Genomic DNA, 22,229 nt, shown 5'->3' with positions numbered 1-22,229 from the left:
GGGCCTCTCCTGTCTGGTGCTGGGGGGGCTGGCAGCTGCGATAGTGGGGTGCAGGACTCAGAGCACCTTTTCGTCTGACCTGCAAATCCTTCAGGTCTCAAGTACACTGACACACAGCTCTAGTTTCATCCTCTCATGGTTTCCAAGTGCCTGGGACGTGCAACAACAATGTTCTTGTACACAGATAAATACCACAGCACTGGAAATGTACAGGGATGTATGAACAGCCAATTAATCTATCTGTTGGCTAACACAAATTTAAAACATGCCAGTCTTGACTATTTACGGCTTAAAAGCACTGGTATCCCACCTGTATCAGAGTCACTGTGACACCCTCTCGTCTGCCCTGCAGTCATATCAGGGAGCGCAGCTTGATCAGATCTTCAGTGGGGTTGCTACATTACATTGGGCTGCTGCTCCTTGCCTGAAAAAAGACACAATGCATGTACATAAGAACAATGTCACAACATATTTTTCACATCTCTTCATAATAGGTTAAGACTCACTAGCAGATTCTCAAGGGTCTTGACAAGATGTTACATTTCACCACATCTAAATCTGGTCTAGCACACCAGTAGAATCATTTGGATCAGGAAACATACAGAAGTTAAGACTTCATGTGTGTGAACACAGGGAAAGGTTTTGTCTTATTCTCTCTGGCAGAACTCCATTGTTAGTCTCCAGTCCTGCCTGCGTGCTGTGATTATCAATGCAAACATCTGGATAGACTTAGCCAAGGAATCCTATAAAGAACCTAATGGGCTCTTCTAACATTTTTGGAACACTGATTAAGAGCTGTTTCAGATCTCGTTCACATCAATGAGCCCCATCTGTGATCTATTTAAGTTTTTACTGAATTCGTTATCTACCTTACCTGCTCTTTTTCAGTATGGTGAGGGTTTAGGGGGACTTAGGGGTGACTTGCATGCCTTATGGGTGAGTCTGCAGCATTTTAAACTCATAAATATAACTTATACTTCTTACCAGTTTTGTTGCCATGTATGCAAATACACAAAAAACCTTGCAAAACCTCTCAACTCTGCTTTTCCAACAAATTTACTCTCATGCACACTTCAAAAACTGAAATCTAAGTAAGATTGAATATCTCACATAAGGGTGACGTTTGCCTGATAAGATAGTTTTTCTCACTAAGCAGTTTTTATGTTAGAGTGTTTCACTTGTTTTGGTCCTAAATGATCTAAGTAAGATATTAAAGCTTATTACTGAGATTTTATGACCTATATTAAGTAATACACGCTTGAAACTAGAATATCAGCTGTTACAAAGCTGTTTCATCAACACTCACAAGTATAAAACTGCTTTTTCAAAGTAATAATTTCTTGTTTCAAGCATGAAATAAGAAATCATGACTTTGACACAAGTGTATCTCTTCACACAATTAAAATAAATGACAACCAAATGTACTCCTCTGTTTTATTTTCAATGAAACAATAGAAAACATGTACTACTATATATTAGTACAGTTGGCACAGTACTGTAAACTGACACTTATTATTTAAACATTTAACATTTCAGACCATTTCAAACTGAAATAATTCATTCAGATAAGTTCTTCCAAATTACAAGGCATTAATATGATTTATGAATTAAACAGCTTTTGGCTCATTTAAGAATTTTCAGAAAATGATCCTACATAATGAGAAATATATTCTTAACTTTTGTCTTTCCATCAAGAAAAGTAAATTAGTTTTTAGTATAACTTTGCTGGTTTCAAGACATGTAATGTCTTGTGCATGTCAATATGTCAAGATAATGGCATTAGCATTTACTTAATTTTGGAATATTTTTCAACATATTGATAGAAGGCGCATATTTTTTATTTCTATCAAGAAAAATGCACTTGTTATTAGTAAAAATGCACTTATTTTAAGGTATTTCTGGGTTCATTGAGGTTAGATATTTTTTACTTGTTTTGGAAAGTCAGCACAAGCCAAATTGTTTTGTTCTGTTGGCAAATAATTTAAGTTTAAGTATACCCCCAATATTTGTATATCTTTTTCTTGTTTTGAAGGCTGGCTTTTTGCATTGCATGTTTGCACAAATTTGTTGTACCAACTGTCAATACTACTAATTAATCTTATCTTAACTAATAATCGAGTAAAGACAGTATTTGGTGTAAAGCCAGCATGGAAGGAAAATGTACACTTTGCGTATTATCTCAGCTACACCCAGTATGGTTAAGTAACACAGGCCTCTTTTTAAGGCCTGTGTGCCTCTCTATAGTGTGACCCTTGTGTTTTATGAGGAAGGCTAACACCGTGAACTACATTTGTTACAAATTAGGTTTCCAAGTGCCGTAAAGTTGACACCTGCCACTTCAAAACTTTCTTTGAAAAGAGGGACGGATAGTTAGAACCAACTGAAAAAGAAATGGGCTAACTTACTCCCGTCCACCTGCTCAGACCTGCTCAGACCCAGACTGAAGACAGAGCTGCAGGTTTATTAAGTACGGAATTACAACCTAACTTTGGTTTAATGTAAGACTTTGTGTAGTTTTATATATTTATCTATATCCCATTTGAACTAACTTACATTTTAATAACATGTCTAGTTTGTTTTCTTACCCCATATATGTTCAACTCATCAAACTAAGTTGTTTCCACCTACATGGCAGGGATTCATTACAGACTTCGGCCACATGATGTCACCAAACTGTTCCCCTACAGAAATGCTGCTTTCAGGTGCTCCTCACAGGGTCGTGTTTCTTGGTATCGATTAATGTAAATAAGTAAAGAATTCTAAAGTAGAGAATGGTTAATTGGGTGAGGTTAACTTTGAAACATACTTGTTTCCTGTCGCTTTGAAAGTGGTGGACAATGTACACGGCTTCAGTACTGAAGTCAATGTATAGATACTCCAGGTCAAATATTACTCCAATACAAGTGAAAGTTGTCCTGTCAGATTATTACTTGAGTTGAAGTACTGAAGTACTTCCTCTTAAAAATACTTAAGTATTCAAAGTACTTTTTAAAATTTCAAAACGTTGTATTTTCACAATGCATACATGCAATCAAGAATACATAGGAGTACATTCTGTTACATTCTGTTTATTTAGAAACCATTACTTGAAATCTCTAAAAACTATACCTTGGAATAAAAACATAAACTAAGTTACTCCAAGCACAGACAACTTAGTTTGAAATGTTCATCTGGAATGAAAGAAATGTTACGTAGCTCAACACGCTTTCTCAGATTGGACAGTGAATTTTTGTTTGTTTGGGCAGAGTGGGAAACAGGGAGAACATTTCAAAAGAATTGTATCAGTCTTCATTTCAAAAACCTCTAACACAGGCTGAAGATATGGCCATGGGTGCTCAGGTGGAAAATTATAGCCATCATTACCACCTCTAAATGAACTGCCTGATCTGAGTGAAATCTGCTCTGTGTTTGCTTCACGTTCAACCATGGAGACTCAGGATATACAGGTATGACTAAACCACTGAGACAAACAGAACTACACAAACACATTTTACTGTCTTAGGGATCAAATTTCAGAAAGAGAAGGAAATTCATGAGCTGACTTCAAAGCTGAAGTAGTGAGTGACTAGAGCATTGATAGAAATGTAGTCAACCAATCAATCAATCAAGCTTTATTTATATAGCACCTTCCATACAAATCAAATGCAACCCAAAGTGCTTTGCAGCGATTGGAAAAAAAAAGAAAGAATCAGAATCAGAATCAGCTTTATTGGCCAGGTATGCTTGAACACACAAGGAATTTGACTTAGGTAAACTGTGCTCTCTTTGTACAAGGCATAAGAATAAGGCATACAAAATAAATTTAAAAAATGTAATAACAATAACATCAGCTATAAATACAACAGAACAACAAATAGGCATGACTAATATGTACAGGCTAAAATAATATGATAATAGTGCAGTGGGGAGTAGCAGAGGTAGTTTTTACATTAAAAAAATAGTAGTTAAATAGTGAAATAAATAGAAATATGGAATTCTGCTTGGAGAATTGTTGCATTGTATATTTACATGTATATTTACAGAGAGTATTGATCCAACAGGTATGACACTGTTATGGTTTAGTGTTCATCAGAGTGACAGCCTGGGGGAGGAAACTGTTCTTATGGGGGGTTGTTTTGGCGCACAGTGATCTGTGGAAGAAATTAGCAGAAGCAGAAATAAAACTATAGCAAGGCATATTAGGGGAAAATAATAATAATAATAATAATAATTAAAATAATAATTAAAATTAAAATAGCATAAAATAAAATAGAGACTAATGCACACAGAAAATAAAATATGTGTAATTAAAATAGGTTAAAGCATCAAAATTAAGAATACAAATAGTTAAAATAAATGAATGAATAAACGAATGAATAAATACATAAAAATAAGATAACAGTTAAAATTGCTAAAATAGTAAAGCAACATTTAAATCTAGTGGAGTAAAAAGTACAATAACTGTCTTCTGAATGTAGTGGAGTAAAAGTAATAAGTATAAAAAAATGTTCAAGTAAAGTACAGATACTCAAAAAATGTACTTAAGTACTGTACTCAAATACATGTACGTTACGTTGTTACTGTCCACCACTGTTTATCACTGTCAAGACTTGCATCTGAAATTTCCCATAAACATAAACGCATCACTAATCCCGGAAGTGACCGCATAACTCCAGGACACAAACTTTAGCTAGTAGCTGTAGCATGAGCTGCACCACAACAACTAAACCATATGCAGCTAACCTGTTTCAGAAATTAACGCAACCAGAAGCACATAACCTGTTGTATCTCCATGTTTAACGCTGATATGGAGCTGTAGCCTGGATTTAACACAGAGGTAATCGTCTCAAAGTGGACCCACAACCTTTTACGTTGCAGATTTGGAAGCAAATTGTAAATGTAAATTTTGGGGTAACAATACCGCTATTTAGCTAAATTGGTTTTGTTTATGTTAGCTAGCACTAACAATTCAATTTAGCCCTTTTTGTATGCAACATATTGTCTGCAAACGCTGAACTACTAATTACTCGATATAATAAATGCACTAGTATGTTGTTCTGATGGATATTGAGTTGTTGTCGACTAGATCTGCATGTAACGTTGGCTGATATGTTATGTTGATTCTAACTTGAGGGACAGGAGTTGGTTGAAAAAATGCACCAGCCCGATTTTCCCTCATATTTCCGACAGTATTGACTTTCCTACTAAGTAAATGCATAGACGTTTCTAGCCCATTTTGGGGGTTGATGAAAATTGAATCTCAGCACCCCTAAAATTTGAGAGATTTTTTTTTTTTTACTGTATGTTCTTTTTAACAAGCTACAAAAGTTTCAAAACCATACAGTACTTGGTTGAAACGTAATATTTTAACAACAAAAATACAGCAGCTCCACCACACTTTACATGTTGTGCATTGCATTTCAAATGAAAGTCCAAAAAATAACTCCAATGTCAAATTTTGGTACTTTTGGTACTCACTATAGGGGGCTGGTTTACTCAAGAAACATACATACTGTTTATGTATATGTTGAGGAGCTGCTGTATCAAAACGAGCTGTCTTTCCCCAGGAATGAGGGTTACCATGTTTCTTTTATGATTCCAATCCATTTCTCTTTTGCTGTGGCTCAGCATTTAAATAACCTTTATCAGATTTGATGGTTTAGTCACAGACTTTCCCAAAAAGTGTTATCATTTTCTTTCACAAATGTGGGAATGATGTTGCATTAAAATGAACAAAACAGGAAAATTTATCTTGCCCAGCTCAGCACCCCTAAACATCCGATCCAAGAATCACGCCTGAGTAAATGTATGACTTCTGCTGTCAAATAACAGTTTTCCTTAGAAACCTTTTAACAGATTTAAAACCAAGACACCTAGGTCACATTTGTTGTCAACAAACTGTGTCACTGTTTCCCTAACTAGTCATCCCTTCTCCTTAGTATTGAGATATGGTCTGACTGCAGCAGCAACCATAAAGATGCACAGCCGTCTGCAGGAGTTGAAGAAGGAAGAGGAGACTCTCCTCAAAATCAAAGTCATGCTACAAGACCAGCTCAACAGGTTGAAGGTAAGCTAAGAGGGATTTCTTATTGCATATTTGGGTTTGTGTTTAATAATAATAACTGGTATTTATATTGCGCCTTCAAGAAACTCAAGGTGGCTTCACAGGGTCTGGTAGGGGATCTGGGTAGGTGGGGATACACTAACACTATCTAACAGGGAAAGGCCTTGAGGAAAAGGTGCGTTTTGACTGCTTTCTTGAAAGTGTCCAGTGTTGGGGCGCTGCTGATGTTGGGAGGGAGAGAGTTCCACAGTGTAGGGGATGCCACACTGAAGGCGCTGTCCCCAAAAGTCTGCAGCTTAGTCCGGGGGATGGAGAGGAGATCCAGGTCCAAAGACTGTAGGTTCCGGGATGGAGTGTGTTGGTGGAGGAGTTCAGCCAGGTATTGAGGGGGCAAGGGCATGCAGGGATTTGTAGCTGAGGAGGAGGAGCTTATAGGCGATGCAGTACTTTACAGCGAGCCAGTAGAGGTGAATGAGAGTGGGGGTGATGTGCTGCCAGGACTTGCTGTGCGTGAGAACCTTGGCAGCTGAGTTCTGCACGTATTGGAGCCTGTCTATTATTATTATTATTATTATTATTATTATTATTATTATTATTATTATTATTATTCTGTGTTTCAGTTTGAAGAAGGGGCCTTGAAATCTATCATCAATGCACAAAATGAAGAAGGAGCCTCTCCACACTCGCCCCCAGAAATCGAGGTAAATCGTCAGAGAAAAAACATGCTAGATGCTCAGAGGTCACAGACTGTGATGTTAAGACTGACTATGATATATTCATTCATGTGTGTTAAAAAAATTCACACTTCAGTTGATTTGGTTGACATGTTGACATCACTGGTTTTTTTTAAATAACTACTACACTGCACCTCTATAATGTATGACTGAGGGTGTTGCAGTTTACACGCTTGCATAGCCTTAATAATAACACTATCTATTTAATCCCAATTCTCCAGAAGAACTGTTTACAGGTTTATTGGGTTGTTATTAAGCCCATAATTCAGAGGAGTATTATTCTAGTTATTGCTTTAAATGTAATTTAAGGACTGTTTGTTTTGATTTCCTTTAACTCAGAAACACAGTTGCCTTTTAAGAAAGCTAGTGGTGTTTCATGTGTCAGAGAAATATTTGAGTTAATGATAAACAATTTAATACAGTTGCAGCAATGAACATCATTTCCTGAATATGAAGATGTGATAAGAAGTGTTAATTGTCTAGTCTGGCATTTGTAGTAATTTATTTTTGTTGTTGTTTGACTCTTTTTCAGATACTCCAGTTTTTATCAGATACAAATTCTACTTAATTAAAATTACTTTTAAGATAGAACAAGATACTCTAACAAAGTTATGTTATAATATAAAGTTAAGGTTGAAGGAGATGTTCTGTTTGAAGCCTTTTAAACCAACTCAGAGACAGAACTCCATTGTTAAACTGATAGCATAATTTGAAATGTCTAAATCCATCTTTCTGCTAACACGTAGTAAAAGATATCTTGAATCTAATCTTAAATGCTCAGCAGAAACATTTGTTTATTGTTTTCTGGTTTCAGGTTAAAATCAACCTTGATGATGAGACCGAGATCAACCGAACCAAACTACTGCTGAATGCCGCTGTAGATTATGATATGGAGGAGGAGGAGGAGGAAGATGACGATGAGGAGGAAGAGGAGGACGAAGAAGATGATGAAGTAGATGACAATGAGCTGGAGTTTGTGCCTGAGGAGGATGAGGATGAGGATTACTGAGATGCTCAGTGTTCATGGGGCTTAAATATTTGCACCTCTAAATCAGAATCCAGTGTAAACAGATGTCTGTTTATTTGTTCATTTGTTTTGTACTTTCACTTTGGAAGTTTAATTTATTTGGACGGAGTGAGTAATGGTTGCAGTGTAATGATGTTTGGTGCTAATAGTATCCTCTTTTTTTGCCTGATTTCAGGCATGTTGTCCGGATTTTCAATCTTTGTTAGGACTTGTGTCAAAAATTGTGAGCCATGACTCACAAAAATGCCGTAACACAGTGTTGTTAGGAGCTTATAGCTAATTAAACATTCTGTGCATCTTTAGGGTTGGCATTAAGATGTATGGCTGGGCCATATAAGAAGTCGTGTGTGCACTGTGTAAGAAATGAAAACTGTAAGCACAAAATAAAATGTTTTGCATTCAGGTTCACCTGACTCATTTTACTGTGTACACTGTCACTTTTACGCTCATTTGCCTCCTAACAAATACATGTAATGTTTTTGATGTACACTAAATGTTTATCGGCAGTCTGAGAATTAGAGATAGGCCGATATGTTTTTTTCAGGGCCGATACCGATTATTAGTAGTCAAGGAGGCCAATAACCGATATTTGGAGCCGATATTCATTTGCAGTAAAAGGGGAAATATTGGCGTCAAAATTTGAATAATACAAACTCCGACACTTAACTTAGTTTAAATGCCTTTAAGCATATGTTTATTAAACAGCTTTTCAGATTTGCAACATGTTAAAGGTTTTTTTTATCTTAGACAATAAACATCTTTTTTTAACATTCTAACAAAGTGCAGGGAGCTCCCAGGCTCAGCAGCATGTCTTCTAAAGTTAAATGAAAACTTAAACAAATAAATAGCTCTCTAAATTTTTCTACGGTAAATACAGTTTTCCAAAATGTCAATATAAATGAAATGTTAATCTTTCACTTATCTTTGTTTTATGGGGATATTTCAGTTTTTTTGAAGTGGGGTTGTATGAGTTTGAAATCACTAGTTCTTGTAGGGGCCACAACGGATGCTGCTCAGCTCGTCCCCTGTGATGAGAAACTGCAGGGAGAAATGGAACTCAACAGAGGCTACGGTTTCTGCAGACAGTGTCATTTCTGCCACGTGATTCAGTGAATTTTGAGCCAAAATAACCCAGTTTTTAATTGATCTCTTATCGGCTATCTGCTTTTTAAAAAAGGCAGATGCCGATATGCGTGAAATTCTGAATATCAGCGCTGATAATCGGCCCGGCTGATAATCGGTCTATCCCTACTGAGGATATGTTTTGGGTTTCCGTCTCAGTTACTCAGATTGGGTAATACCTATGTAAAATTGTCCCTACCTGACCCACCCAAATGTGTAATGCAGTGCAAACACTTTCCACCAGCAAACCATTCAGCATTTTCTAAACAGATAAAACAATACAGCAAGCCTCACAATAAGGCCAGCTTTCACACGGACAGCAGGGACAGCTCTGGAGAAGGGTGGTGCTACAACAGCGAACATACAATAGAGAGCGCCCCAATAGATATATACAGCTTTCTACATGGTCTGCTGTTCCGGGAGAGCTCCCATTCACGGGGACTTGGGCCAAGGATAAACACCTGATGCAGATGAATGCTTCATAAGGTACACAGGTATGTAAAAGTCTTTTACAGTTTATTAATTATTGTGAATGAATGTGTGTATGTAGTGATGGTTACAAATTTTGCACAAATTCGAAAAAAAAGTGATACAGAGTAAGATAATTAGGGGGTAATTATTTTTTGAAGAAACATTAGATTTTCTTTGGGTTGTGTGTGTGATCTGAATTCAAATTCCAACAGCAATGATCATCTGATCTTAGCAAGTCTGCATTACATTAACATCCAGTGTAGCACACTGATTGCAGTTAAGTGAGTCTACAGCAGTGAGATATCATGAGATGCTTTTGAACTCTTGAGATCAGAAACTTAAATGTGAGAACATTTTTCATTAAATTGTAAGCCCTAAATATATAAGGGTTACACGTATGTTTATTTAATGATAATAAACTCATGCTGAGGATTATTAAAATCTTTCCATTTTCACGTGAAGGTAGGGGAAGGTTCATCCACTGTCATGTGACTGTGCCCCGTACACATATCAACCTCTCTGACATTAACTTTGCTTACATAGGTGAAACCACAGTTTGTATGGGATCTGTCCGCCTCAGCAAGATGAGCTCACACACCATTGATTTTGAAAAGAGGGGAATTTGGCTCTGCAACAGGGATGTGGGACCCCCTGTAGTCCATGACATTAGATGCTTTCAGCCCACTCTATGATGGTTTATTGTGATCATATTACATTTTTTTGTTACTAATTTAGTGTGCAAAAATAAGTGGTTTTTTATCGTGTGTGTGTTTGACACATGTTATTGAAATGAGCCGGTGCAGAAGGTTCTCTAAGGCAAGCCAACTTCATTCATTTAGCACAGTTCAGCAACCAAGCAATGCAAAGTGCTTCACACATGACATTAAAATAATCATTACAAAGGTCAGAAAAACACATTGAAAGACAACATTTTAAAAATCAACCTCTATCTGTGCAGACATCAGTGAGGGACTGGAGCAGAACCGGACAGTGACTGTGCTGCAGCCTCAGGAGTACCATGCTGCCCCGCTGTGCACTTAGTGTGTGTCATGTGCTTATGTTGGTGCTGTGTCTGTCTTCGGCTGAGGACTTCGACTGGACAAAGAACGACCACGGCTCCTTCTATTATGGCACTTTTCCAGCTGGTGAGCACAACTTTGTTTTGTTTCATTAATTTAGTCAAAGGTGGTTCTCTTTCTGCAAAATGTATTCATGCATTCATTATAAAAATCATTCACCCAGAGTTATATGGTTGTTTGTTTTCAGGATTTTCGTGGGGTGCCGGCAGTTCAGCGTATCAAACAGAAGGAGCCTGGGACAAAGATGGAAAAGGACTGAGCATCTGGGACGTGTTCAGTCATAAGAAAGGCAAAATCCTACAAAATGACACTGGTGATTCCTCCTGTGAGGGCTACCATAAAGTCAGGGTGGGTCATCAGGTGTAGAGATATAAATATAAAAGACAGAGGCTGATCAAATGTAATGAAGTAACTCACCTCATTGTGTGTTTTGTACAGGATGATGTTACTTTAATGAAGGAGCTGAAACTTAACCACTATCGCTTCTCCATATCCTGGCCTCGACTCATCCCCACAGGCATAAAGTGTGAGTAACCTCAGTTAATGCAAGCATTTTAGAACTCAACTATGATCCACTTGATAACTGCTACAGCTTAAGACCCATCCATTCCTTTATACCAATTGTAGCTGACCATGTAAATGAAAGGGGACTACAGTACTATGATGAACTGATCGACCACCTGATAGAGAGCAAGATTACTCCCATTGTGACTCTGTATCACTGGGACCTTCCACAGGTTGGCATAACAAATCTTCCTCATCATTAACTTTTGCACTTCATTACCATTCTTAATAGACTTACTGAAGCTTTGTTTTTCTAGGTCTTACAAGAGAAATATGGCGGATGGCAAAATATAAGCATGGTCAATCACTTCAATGAATTTGCCAACCTGTGTTTTGAAAGATTTGGCAACCGAGTCAAATATTGGATCACTTTCAACAATCCATGGGTAGGTGAATAATATATGATTTTGCAGAGCTTCAATAATTATGCGTCTGCTTGTTACTACAAGGGCTTATCTCACACTACACCATGACCCTCTATATACTGCAGTCTGTAGCTGTTGAAGGCTATGAGACAGGTGAGCATGCTCCTGGGATGAGGCTGAAAGGGACAGGGGCATACAAAGCTGCCCATCACATTATCAAGGTAAGCGTGCACACACAGTCAGTGGTCACACACACTTATTTATTAATTTAACATATTATATTCAAACATCTCTTTCATACAGGCACATGCTAGGGTTTGGCACACTTACGATTCCCAGTGGAGGGCGAAACAAAAAGGTAAACTAAGATGAATTCTTGAGAGTGGTGGTGTATAAACTGGAGTCACTTTGTCTTAGTGTTGAGAGGTGCTGTTCACATCTACAGGTCTGGTTGGCATCTCTCTATCTGGGGACTGGGGAGAGCCTGTGGACCTCAGCAACCAGAAGGACATAGAAGCAGCTGAGAGATACGTTCAGTTCTACCTAGGCTGGTTTGCCACACCTGTGTTTCATGGAGACTACCCTCAAGTGATGAAAGACTTCATTGGTGAGCGAACCTTCAAAGAGTAAATCCAGACTCTGTTTTGGTCAGTGAGAATGTAACTTATCACTGCTTCTAACCATGTGTCCAGGAAGGAAAAGTGTCCAACAGGGCCTGGGTACATCTCGCCTGCCATCATTCTCTCCCCAAGAGAAGAGCTACATCAAGGGCACCTGTGACTTCCTTGGCATCGGTCACTTCACCACCCGCTACATCACCCAAAAGAACAACCCATCAGGTCGCAGCAGCAGCACCTACTTCTCAGACCGTGATCTGGCTGAGCTGGTTGACCCACGATGGCCCGATCCAGGATCTGAATGGCTCTACTCTGTGCCTTGGGGTTTCAGACGCCTGCTCAATTTTGTCAAGGTAACATATGTAGACATAAGATGATCTTAGTACAATGTATTCATATATATTGTTAATACTTAACGCACTTCATATTCATTTGTTCCTTATCCAGACTCAGTATGGAAACCCAATGGTTTATGTGACTGAGAATGGCGTGTCTGAGAAGATGTTGTGTACAGAGCTGTGTGATGAATGGAGGATACAGTATTATAAAGACTACATCAATGAGATGCTGAAAGGTGAATCAACTCATACAAATTAAAGATGCCCAGCTCTTTTAAAAAAAAATGTAATCTAACTCCAGCTGGATTCTGTTCCCTGTGTTGTTGAATCAGCTATCAAAGACGGAGTCAACGTGAAGGGCTACACTGCCTGGTCCCTGCTGGACAAATTTGAGTGGGATGAGGGCTTCTCTGAGAGGTTTGGCTTGTATTATGTGGACTTCAGGAACAAAAATAAGCCTCGCTATCCCAAAGCTTCTGTTCAGTTTTACAAACGCATCATCAGCTCCAACGGATTTCCCAATCAGAGAGAGGTAAGAAACAAGGTGGTAAATATTGGAAAATATTCTTTTAACCCTCCTGTTATGTTGGGGGACAAATTGATCCTTTTAAAAGTCTATTTTAGGCAATATATGCCTTCCAAACCAGCTAAATACAGCATAAAAATCTGGGCAGCATGTGACAGAAGAGGTGTCATGTTAATTTATCATCATCACTTCATAAAAAATTTCAAAATGTAAAATAAAATCAACAAAAAACTATGTCATTTAAAACTATTGTTTTACGTTTAAGGCTTTCCAATGTACATTAAAAAAGTTTTAACATGAGTTTTAATGAAAAATTTGTGAGTTATCCTCATTGAACCATGATATGTGAGAATTAAAGAACACCAAGGGACCAAATATTGATTTAAATGGTTAGTAATGGAGTTAAAAATTTGATTTAAAAAAATCTGATTGGGATTTTTTGGGGTTCTGACACTTTAGGATAATTAAATATGCACCGGGTCAAATTGACCCAGGAACATTATTGCTGTTCCAGAGAAATGAACATAACAAGTGGGGTTAAAACTTGCATTTTAAACCCCCACAGGTTGAGAACTGGAGGAGGAAATCTGTTGAGTCCTGTTCTTCCAGCAACCAGCTCCTCGCTGCAGGTCAGTTTGGCTTTAAGGTTCCTGACTATACTTATCAGTGATAAGAGGTTAAAAACTAGCTGGGGTAAACAAATAAAGATTCCGACCCATTAAAAAAAACAATTTTCAAAATCACAATTTGACTTAAACATGTGTTGCTGTACTTAAAGCACCTTGGAAAAAAACTGTCCAAATTACTAGCACAATAAGAACGATGTAAAACATCATTTACCACATCTCTAACGGAGAGATATCTTCTTTGTTTGCCCCTGCAGCTAGAAGAAAATCCAAGGAACATGCAGAAATGCCAAAGGTTTGGCCAGTGCATGATGAAGTTTAGAATTTGAGGGTACATGTTTCCCTCTAATATGGCTTTTTTTGTTTTGGTTGTTGCTTTGTGACTTTGTGCTTCTCAAATTAGAGTTACGCTTTGGCAGTTTAACACCAAGGTGTGCTTTTGAAACAAGCGTTTCCTCCTTGTGCAGTGTGGAGCCAAGTCTTCTTCTTCTATGGTTTTCCTGTATGCTTCACTCTAATTCCTAATAAGCGCAGCTTTTCTGTTTTCATAGCAGCTTTGCCAAAAACTCTGAAAGCATGAAGCAAATCTTAGCTGATGGGTTATTTCAAAAAGCAGGATTATATTAATTTAATCAGATAACAGCTGATAAACTATCTGAGATCTAAAATGAATAGGATAACACAAATCAGAGCTCCAACATGCCTTCTGATGGTTAAAAATAAACAAGAACATTTTTGACTAGATTTCAAGTTAACACAATGCAAATTCTGCTTTCTGAAATATTCCCCATTAGCTGCATTCAGTTCTCAAAGGGTTAAAATGCCGTTGATCAACTCTGAGTACTTTCTTTTTTGTGTTGTTAGAGGAACAGCGGAGTACTGCTGCCAATATTCTAAGACTTATACATGGTAAGGAAATCCCTCATGCACACTATAAATAAAGATACAGGATTTGATCTAGGGACAAATTAACCCTTTGAGTGCTGTGCTTGAGCATCACTGTTTGCTTCACCTGCAGTGTCTAGACGCCAAAGTAATGCTGATGATGATTTGTTAATGTATGTTTGTGTGTGTTAACAGACCCTCTGACCAGCCACATGGAGATGGTAACTGAGATCGTTGTTCCCACTGTGTGCACACTCTCCATTCTGCTCAGCGCCATCTTCCTCATGTTCCTGCTGCGGAGGCGGAACTAGGGTGGAGCTCTGACAGTGTGCATGTTTACAACACACAGACATCATCTCACTCATGCACACATGTATTTTAAATGCATCATCATTTAATCAACTGTGTGGAAATAACAATTATTGCCTTTTTTGATGTGCTTAAACATTGATTAAGCCTGTTCTAATAAATTTAGTATCACATGAGCAAACAGTGTGGATAGCCCTGCAACATGTTGGATTTTCCTATGATTTATTGCTGTGGAATAATACCATTGCAAAAAGACCTTTTTGATCTACTGTACTTTGTGTTTTCATTATGTTACAACTGAGAGATTTTTGGCAAAAAGCCTCAGCAAATTTATTTCACCTGTGACACTGAACAGAGAAAAGTTCATCAAAATGTGATAATAAAGACTGGAATGGAAATCCTATGACTGCGTCAACAACAAACATACAAAAAAACTTGAAGTAAGTCATTTTAGATATATAACACAACTTAAGTATATGTACAGGCAACTTGACAGTGTTCATTAAACAGTTATTGATGCATAATAAGACAAGTTGGCTCGTTCTCATTGCATTTAAAGATACAGGTATGCTAATGAGAATCTCAAAGCTGCTCCTTGGTTGTTCAAATTCATGCAAAGTTGACAAGACTACAGCACACCATGGTGGAGAAGAAAGCAGGCTCATCACTGTCCCCGTTCACCGTCTCATTTGGGCAATCTAAAAAAAAGACAGACAGAGAAGATTCCAAATGTTTTTACTGAGAACACAACCAGTCTTTATGACATGTACATTATTTGGAGTACTCGCCTGTGTCAAAGATGACATGATCAACAAGCGGTTGGTCACTGAGCTGTAAAGATGTCCTGACTTCACGTGGACCTTGGCCACTGGACACCTCAACGCCCCAGACCCCTGGGTGCTCTCTGTGGGACACATGAAAACAGGAGGGATTGTTAAAACTTTGCAATTTTGACCTGATCACAAGACAGCAGCTCTTCATACTCTTATTAATGCATCAAACAAGAGGTATACATCCTCATGGGATTTAACTGCTACAGTTTAATTTGGAAACAGTCAGACTCATACGTCCGCATTAGATAACTACCTGATACAATGTAAAAGAACAAAAAATCACATAAGTTCTATTTGCTGTTTCACTCTTATGACACTTTTTGTGAGGAGTTTTCTTACTTCTGGTAGAAGTGGCTGATCAGCGCTGGTTTGATTTGCAGTTTGAAATTGTGCTCCTCGTCATAGGGGTATGTTTTGTAGTGCTGCAAACATGACCTGAAAGAATGCAAATTGTCTACTTTGATGCCACTGTCCAGAAAATGCATTGTGAATGAATACTCACAATTACAGTCATAGGAAAAAAACAGATTGATTTACTGTGTGAGGAGGAAGAGCTGGTCATAGGGCAATTCCAGGAAAGTACTGCAGGTCAGAATTATTTCCAGCAGATGGTGCAGTTTTCTGAGTCGGATCACTTGTTCCTGCAGATCGACTTCTGTGCTCAGGTAGTAACACTATCAAGGAAAATATTCAAACTCAGAATCTTTGTAAAAACGGAAAAAATAAGCTCAAAAAATTGTTTAACACAGGCGAACTGTGCTCCATTTCACCTGCCAATCACACACACATTTTTCTCCTGTCTGAAACTAAGATCATTCTGGTCCTCTTTTTACGATATAATTATCAAACGTTTTTGGTAGACCTGTACCTCCCAGCCCCTTAATCTCAATCTTTGGTGGCTCTGAGGACTTCACTTGCTTTTTTGTCAGGGAAAGAAATATCATTGTTTTGCCTCTCTTGTGGCCCACAGATGCATTCTTCTACAATGGAAGGATCATAAACCGCCATCTGAAAATTCCTGGTTAAAAGACCTAATGTCCTTCCTCTATTTAGAGAAAATTAAGTATAGTTCATAGGTTGTTCAGATAATTTAAAAAAGACCTGGGGTCCTTTTCTGTCATTTGTAAATTATATTCCCTCTCTTGAGGACTAATGTAATATGTTTCATAGGCCTGTGTTTCATTAGGGATCATATCTTCTTTCTAATTCATGATTCCTTCCTGTTTTCTTATTTTTAAGATAACATTTCAAAACACACTGGATGGACTCTAGTGGTTGTCATTGTATGATGTGTTCTTGTTTGTCTGTAAAAATATAAAACTGGGTTACATGCACTTTTTGAATGATGTATACAGCAGAAAACCCCAATAAAAAATAATAAAACAATAGTTAAAGAAATGTCTGTAAAATAGCCAAAAGCTTACCAAATGGTTTAAGGTAGTTAACTCTTCACCTGTTGGGGAAAAAGGCGGCAATTTGTTAAACACTAAAAGGCAAAGTCAATTCTTAATAATACATATACACTTGGGTTAAATATTCCTGAAAACACTGAATCAAATGTAAAAGATATAGATTTATACAGAGGAGTATAGTGATCAGTAAGAGGTTACCAATGAGGTAGTTGATGTAATCCTTTCTTAACTTGTCCAGACCCATTTCCAGCAGCATGCTGATCGGGGTGACACCCGTAAGAGACACATGATCGATCTGCTTGTGGTAGGACTGCAGGATGAGCTTACTGAGGGAGCTGTTACTGTCTCTGTGAATCTGGAAGGAGGGGAAACAAAAAAAACACATACTATTCACACAACAGCTTACAATCTTCTCTCAAGGATAAACTTTTAAGAGAGCATTCTTTCATACCCAGGGTTTCACATCACCATATCTGAGAGCTTCAATGACCAATTTCAAGCAGTCAGCAATGTCTTGATATGAAGTCACACCTGTAATGGACAACAGGATGGAGGAAATGGTTGTCATGGCGTATTTTCAACGCTAAATCAAATGGTAGTTTGTCTTTTTATTTGAGAGCTAACTCACTCTTTCTCATCTTCACCCACAGCTGCTCCACAAAATCCAAATCCCCTCGTTCCAAGAGAGAGTTGTTAATAGGAGTCTCGGTTTCGGTCTTCAGCTTTGGGGTCTTGGGAAAGGATCACATGAGCATGAAAGCTGTTGGTTTCAGAAAAGAATACAGTCTAGAAATGTCTCTTAATTGTACAAGCACCACACCTCTGCTGGTTTAACAGCCTGTTCCTGGAGTGTCTTGACTGTGTTCTGAAGCTCTGAATGGAGAATAAACAAATGAATTAATTTTCAGCACGTTTTTTATTATTTTAGAGCCATGGTGTGTTGATTTAACAAAGCGGATACCTTCTAGGAAGGCTTTCGTCAGATTTACAGCTGACATGCTTTCTAAGGGTTCCGTCCATTCAGTGTTCCCAGTTCTCAAACCATCAGCAAGGGTCTAAAATCACAGGGATTTGATTAAGCTCTATATTATAAATGAATTGCCCACAGTCATTCATTTCACATTATCAAGGTATGCAAACCTGAAGAAACTCCAGCTCCCTGTACATCTCATACATTGGGCTCCTCATGTCCCCGCTGGCAACTTTGATGTTCTGCAAGGATACACATTGCATTGCTTTATTTTGTATTTTAGATGCTAATATCACATAACAGATCAAAGTATCTCTCCATGGTACAGAGAGAGTATGTTTTGAATGCTGGTTATGCTCACCAGGTGTGCTGTAGAGGAAAGGGGTGGGGTCTCCAGGATACTTTCAACATGGCTCCATTTGAAATCCACAGTCACACTAATCTGTGACTCAATTGTTGTGTTTTCAACTACAGTGGAGCCAAACAAGCTGAACCTGGCATTGCCTTTAATCACCATCTGGAATAGACAGTATCGATTAACTTAATCTCTTACTGACTGACACAAAAACAATAAAAGGCACACTGACTTACCGAAGATGGGTGATGCCTTTTCTTGTGCTCCTGTTTAAGCTCATCCAGGGTTATGAGAGAGCTTCTGTCCGATGTTGAACCTGCAAGTCACATATGAGCTCATTAGAAACATATATACACTGTACTGGAATATTTTCAAAGATGGGTTATTCATAAATGTTTTCATTATTCAACCAGTACCTTTGCAGGTTACAGAGTACAACTTGACTCCAGACACTTTACCCCCCATGCAGATGGTTTCAGCTCCAAACCAGGTTGTTCCAGCTGGATCAGACATGTCACATCGCAGCCACAGAGGCCGTAAGGCAGGGTTGTTGTCCACAGCTGACACACTGGCATTTTGAGATAATGTGTACCAAGACAGCATCTGTCTGGTAAAAGAAAGAAAGAGCTACATTTGATTTTCATCTACACTCTGTAAGATACACAGGTTGTATAACCCTACAGGCACTGGGATCATTTAGATGAGCTCTTAGCTGTTAACCCTTGTGTTTTCCTCGTTTAGACTACGCACTTTTTTATCCTCCCGGGTCAATTTTGACCCGGTGTAATTATGTCTGTTTAAAAACCTTATAGAATTAAGTTTCAGCAGATTCTGTAGTTTATCTTTTTCGCCAACTCCTTTTGAACTCATTCATACAACTTTTAACCCTTTAGTGAATTATTTATGGTCAACATAGCTTATTAACATGAAATGAATCCTGGATTTGGGGTTTTTAAATGACATAATTTTTGACTTATTTTTACAACAATTATGATCAGCTAAGAATTTCTTCATGAATTTTCACAAGCTCCTTCTTGTGAATGTTTAGTCAGAATATTGTTTTGAAAACAATTTTTATTTTTTAATTGCAGCAAATAGTTACACTTGTTGTCCTCTCTGGTCAAAATTGACCTGGCCAATTTTTCAATTCAATTCAATTCAATTCAATTCAATTAAAAAAACTTTATTTGTCCCCGGGGGGCAATTTAAGGCAAGTATGAGCAGCATTGAATACAAAAAACAGACACTTAAATTATAAGCATTGTAAAAAAGAAAGAAAATAGTTATACAGAAAACAACAAATTTTACAGGCAACAGTATACCTATATGTATAACTTTTACTTATTATAAAGCATAATGTATAATTTATCATGAAATTTTGTTTTACACTTCTTTAGTCATCTTCATTCCAAGTCATTACCTAAGGTTTTGTAATATTTTTTAAAATATCTAGTCCATAATTCCCATTTACATGAAATCATACGTTTTTTTTGTGTTGGCTCTAGCTGAAATTTTGCATCATTGTTACTATAAATTATGATAAGAGGAATTTTTGGGTATTAAATAATCACTGACAGGTCTCTGTAAAAATTTGGTCAAGACAATATTTTGAAACTTTTTTAAATTTCTTGATGGGATCACAAAATAACACTTGTTGTTACTTGTTAGTTATGATCATGGAAAGTTAGAAAACGGGTCAATTTTGACTTGAAGACAACATGAGGGTTAAGCATTGGTCACCTTGCTTTCATGACTGTGAGCGGCTGTGGTCCTATTTCTGTCTGGAGTGTGTTGGTGTCTTCATCATCATCAGCATCTTCACTAGTGCAGTTTGATGTTTCAGTCATTTCTTGATCATCACAGTCTACTATTTTTGGAACCTTGTGAAATAAAGAATTAAAAACATGGTTACATAGTTGCTGTCAGGGGGGTTTAGAAAGACGGTATAAAGATATAGGGTATCTGCAGCTATCTTAAGAGGGGGGCATATGATTGCAATACACAAAATACCAATTACACTAAAATGAAATGCTGTCAGAGTGAATCAAGTCACACTCTAAGCTGTAAGGCTCAATGTGCATCATATCATTCCAAGAGAAATGTACAAGTTCCTTGATGTCAGAAATAACAACAGACTTCCTAAAAAACAAGATGTTTGTAGGAGGGTTAATTTAATTTACATATCAAACAGTAACGCTCGTCTAGGGCTTGAGACACCCAAAATTAAATTCATGAGAGTCTGTATCATATTCCTCACTGCTTTTTCACAGATGAAAACTGGCTGGTTGCCACAGAACAAATTCAGCACAGGAACTCTATCTCCGTTGATCTTTAACATTTGGATGTCCTCCTGTAACACAACAGACACTGTATCAACATCATTATTGAACAAATGGATGCACCCAGTTGATTTTACTATCGTTTAAATGAAATTACCTCATATAGGCATTGATCATTGCTTTCTTCATCTTGAAACGACCTAAACCAATGAACACAACACAAATCATCAGTGGTGGACAGTCATAGAGTAAATGTACTTGAGTACAGTACTTCAGTAGATTTTTTTGAGTATTTGTACTTTACTTGAGTAACTTATTACTTTTACTCCACTACATTTCTATCAATGCTCTAGTTACTCACTACTTTTGATTTGAAGTCAGCTCATGAATTTCCTTCTCTTTTCTGAAATCTGATCCCTAAGACAGTAAAATGTGTTTGTGTAGTTCTGTTTGTCTCAGTGGTTTAGTCATACCTGTATATCGTGCGTCTCCACAGTTGAATGTGGAGCAAACACAGAGCAAATGTCACTCAGATCAGGCAGTTCATTTAGAGGTGGTAATGATGGCTATAATTCTCCACCTGAGCACCCATGGCCATATCTTCAGCCCTTGTTAGAGGTTTTTGAAATGAAGAATGATACGTATCGTATGAAATGTTCTCCCTGTTTCCCACTCTGCTCAAACATACAAACATTCACAGTCAAACCTGAGAAAGCATGTTGAACTATGTAGCATTTCTTTCATTCCAGATGAACATTTCAAACTAAGTTGTCTGTGCTTGGAGTAATTTAGTGTCTGTCATGGTATAGTTTTTAGAGATTTCAAGTCACGTTTTCTAAATAAACATGATGTAACTGAATTTACTCCTATGTATTCTTGACTTCTTGATCATTCTTTGTGAAAATTCAAAGTTTTGAGATTTTTTAAGAAGTACTTTGAATACTTAAGTATTTTAAAAAGCAAAAACTTCAGTACTTTAACTGACGTAATAATCTGACAGAACAACTTTCACTTGTAGTGGAGTAATATTTGACATGGATGATCTATACTTTAACTTAAGTAAAGAAGAAGTGTACTTCGTCCATCAGTGCAAATCATACATGAAAAAAGAGCAGACAGAGATAATGCAGTTGAAAGAAATTCAAATAATACAACAGTGGACGAAACGGTGAAAGCGATGGACTGAAAATAAAACGCGTTAATTGCCTCACGTTAGTATAACGTTAGCTGAAAGGCTAAGTGTTATTAACATGAATCAATGCATACTCACCGAAGGGTTCCGTAAAACTCCTTGGAGTTCGATATCACCTTTGAACACATCTCAAAAATCACCCCTGCTCTTCTTTTTAAAGAGAAGGCGCTGAGAGTTGGAAATGTGTCTGACAGAATTGTGCAAACTAAGTTGGGCTGCCACTGTTGATATTTTGACAGTCGCGCGCTCACCAGGACGATGACGTCAAGGGGTCAGAGGTAAACGTTATGATTTTAAATAACGAAAATTGGATATTGAATAAAAAGCATGAATTGCTTTAAGGTATTCGTAAATACAGTAGAACGTAAAAAATAGAAATGTCAAATATAAAATTAAAAGATGTATTTAAGAGAATGTAGTTCGGTCATACGTCTGTTCTGCGCAAACATGGTGTCAAGAAATAGTCCCAGTTCTAAAAACAA

General features: G+C 37.5%; 3 protein-coding genes across 4 annotated transcripts; 2 read left to right on the top strand and 1 right to left on the bottom strand.

The window, feature by feature from the left end:
* The first annotated feature begins 4,634 nt into the window (after positions 1-4,634).
* Positions 4,635-8,212, top strand: snapc5 (small nuclear RNA activating complex, polypeptide 5). Its single transcript, XM_034686109.1, has 4 exons — positions 4,635-4,816; positions 5,919-6,046; positions 6,664-6,744; positions 7,592-8,212. Exons 2-4 carry the CDS (start codon positions 5,957-5,959, stop codon positions 7,784-7,786), a joined length of 366 nt encoding a protein of 121 aa, XP_034542000.1. The 5' UTR covers positions 4,635-4,816; positions 5,919-5,956; the 3' UTR covers positions 7,787-8,212.
* Positions 8,213-9,296: 1,084 nt separating this feature from the next.
* On the top strand, positions 9,297-15,220 carry lctlb (lactase-like b). The gene is made up of 14 exons (XM_034686103.1): positions 9,297-9,420; positions 10,356-10,542; positions 10,664-10,824; positions 10,915-11,002; positions 11,104-11,213; positions 11,298-11,426; positions 11,531-11,626; positions 11,709-11,763; positions 11,851-12,012; positions 12,098-12,375; positions 12,470-12,596; positions 12,693-12,892; positions 13,452-13,515; positions 14,593-15,220. Exons 2-14 carry the CDS (start codon positions 10,416-10,418, stop codon positions 14,706-14,708), a joined length of 1,713 nt encoding a protein of 570 aa, XP_034541994.1. The 5' UTR covers positions 9,297-9,420; positions 10,356-10,415; the 3' UTR covers positions 14,709-15,220.
* On the bottom strand, positions 15,010-22,009 carry zwilch (zwilch kinetochore protein). Of its 2 annotated transcripts, XM_034686102.1 has the most exons (19): positions 21,826-22,003; positions 21,029-21,163; positions 20,713-20,755; positions 20,534-20,626; positions 20,017-20,156; positions 18,693-18,883; positions 18,513-18,592; positions 18,283-18,438; positions 18,092-18,163; positions 17,913-18,006; positions 17,772-17,824; positions 17,580-17,682; positions 17,403-17,482; positions 17,150-17,306; positions 16,964-16,992; positions 16,077-16,213; positions 15,879-15,974; positions 15,495-15,610; positions 15,010-15,404 (listed from the first exon to the last, which is right to left on the bottom strand). In XM_034686102.1, exons 4-19 carry the CDS (start codon positions 20,612-20,614, stop codon positions 15,316-15,318), a joined length of 1,674 nt encoding a protein of 557 aa, XP_034541993.1. In that variant the 5' UTR covers positions 20,615-20,626; positions 20,713-20,755; positions 21,029-21,163; positions 21,826-22,003; the 3' UTR covers positions 15,010-15,315. The 2 variants fall into 2 exon arrangements, with proteins under 2 accessions (XP_034541993.1, XP_034541992.1); XM_034686101.1 differs by lacking the exon at positions 21,029-21,163 and having other exon boundaries at positions 21,826-22,009.
* Positions 22,010-22,229: the final 220 nt, after the last annotated feature.

This window comes from Notolabrus celidotus, chromosome 6, assembly GCF_009762535.1.
Source record: "Notolabrus celidotus isolate fNotCel1 chromosome 6, fNotCel1.pri, whole genome shotgun sequence".
Classification (NCBI taxonomy): Eukaryota; Metazoa; Chordata; class Actinopteri; order Labriformes; family Labridae; genus Notolabrus; species Notolabrus celidotus.
The sequence above is the reverse complement of the archived record's forward strand: the minus strand, read 5'-3'. Positions and strand labels throughout refer to the sequence as shown.

Coding starts and splice junctions, on each gene's coding strand:
- lctlb (XM_034686103.1), top strand. CDS start 10,416: ATGCTGCCCCGCTGTGCACTTAGTGTGTGTCATGTGCTTATGTTGGTG. Junction 11,427..11,530: donor TCACTTTCAACAATCCATGG/GTAGGTGAATAA, acceptor TATATACTGCAG/TCTGTAGCTGTTGAAGGCTA. Junction 11,764..11,850: donor GTGGAGGGCGAAACAAAAAG/GTAAACTAAGAT, acceptor TCACATCTACAG/GTCTGGTTGGCATCTCTCTA.
- snapc5 (XM_034686109.1), top strand. CDS start 5,957: ATGCACAGCCGTCTGCAGGAGTTGAAGAAGGAAGAGGAGACTCTCCTC. Junction 6,047..6,663: donor ACCAGCTCAACAGGTTGAAG/GTAAGCTAAGAG, acceptor TCTGTGTTTCAG/TTTGAAGAAGGGGCCTTGAA. Junction 6,745..7,591: donor ACTCGCCCCCAGAAATCGAG/GTAAATCGTCAG, acceptor TTCTGGTTTCAG/GTTAAAATCAACCTTGATGA.
- zwilch (XM_034686101.1), bottom strand. CDS start 21,875: ATGTGTTCAAAGGTGATATCGAACTCCAAGGAGTTTTACGGAACCCTT. Junction 18,884..20,016: donor CTCACAGTCATGAAAGCAAG/GTGACCAATGCT, acceptor TTCTTTTACCAG/ACAGATGCTGTCTTGGTACA. Junction 16,993..17,149: donor TTACATCAACTACCTCATTG/GTAACCTCTTAC, acceptor TTTCCCCAACAG/GTGAAGAGTTAACTACCTTA.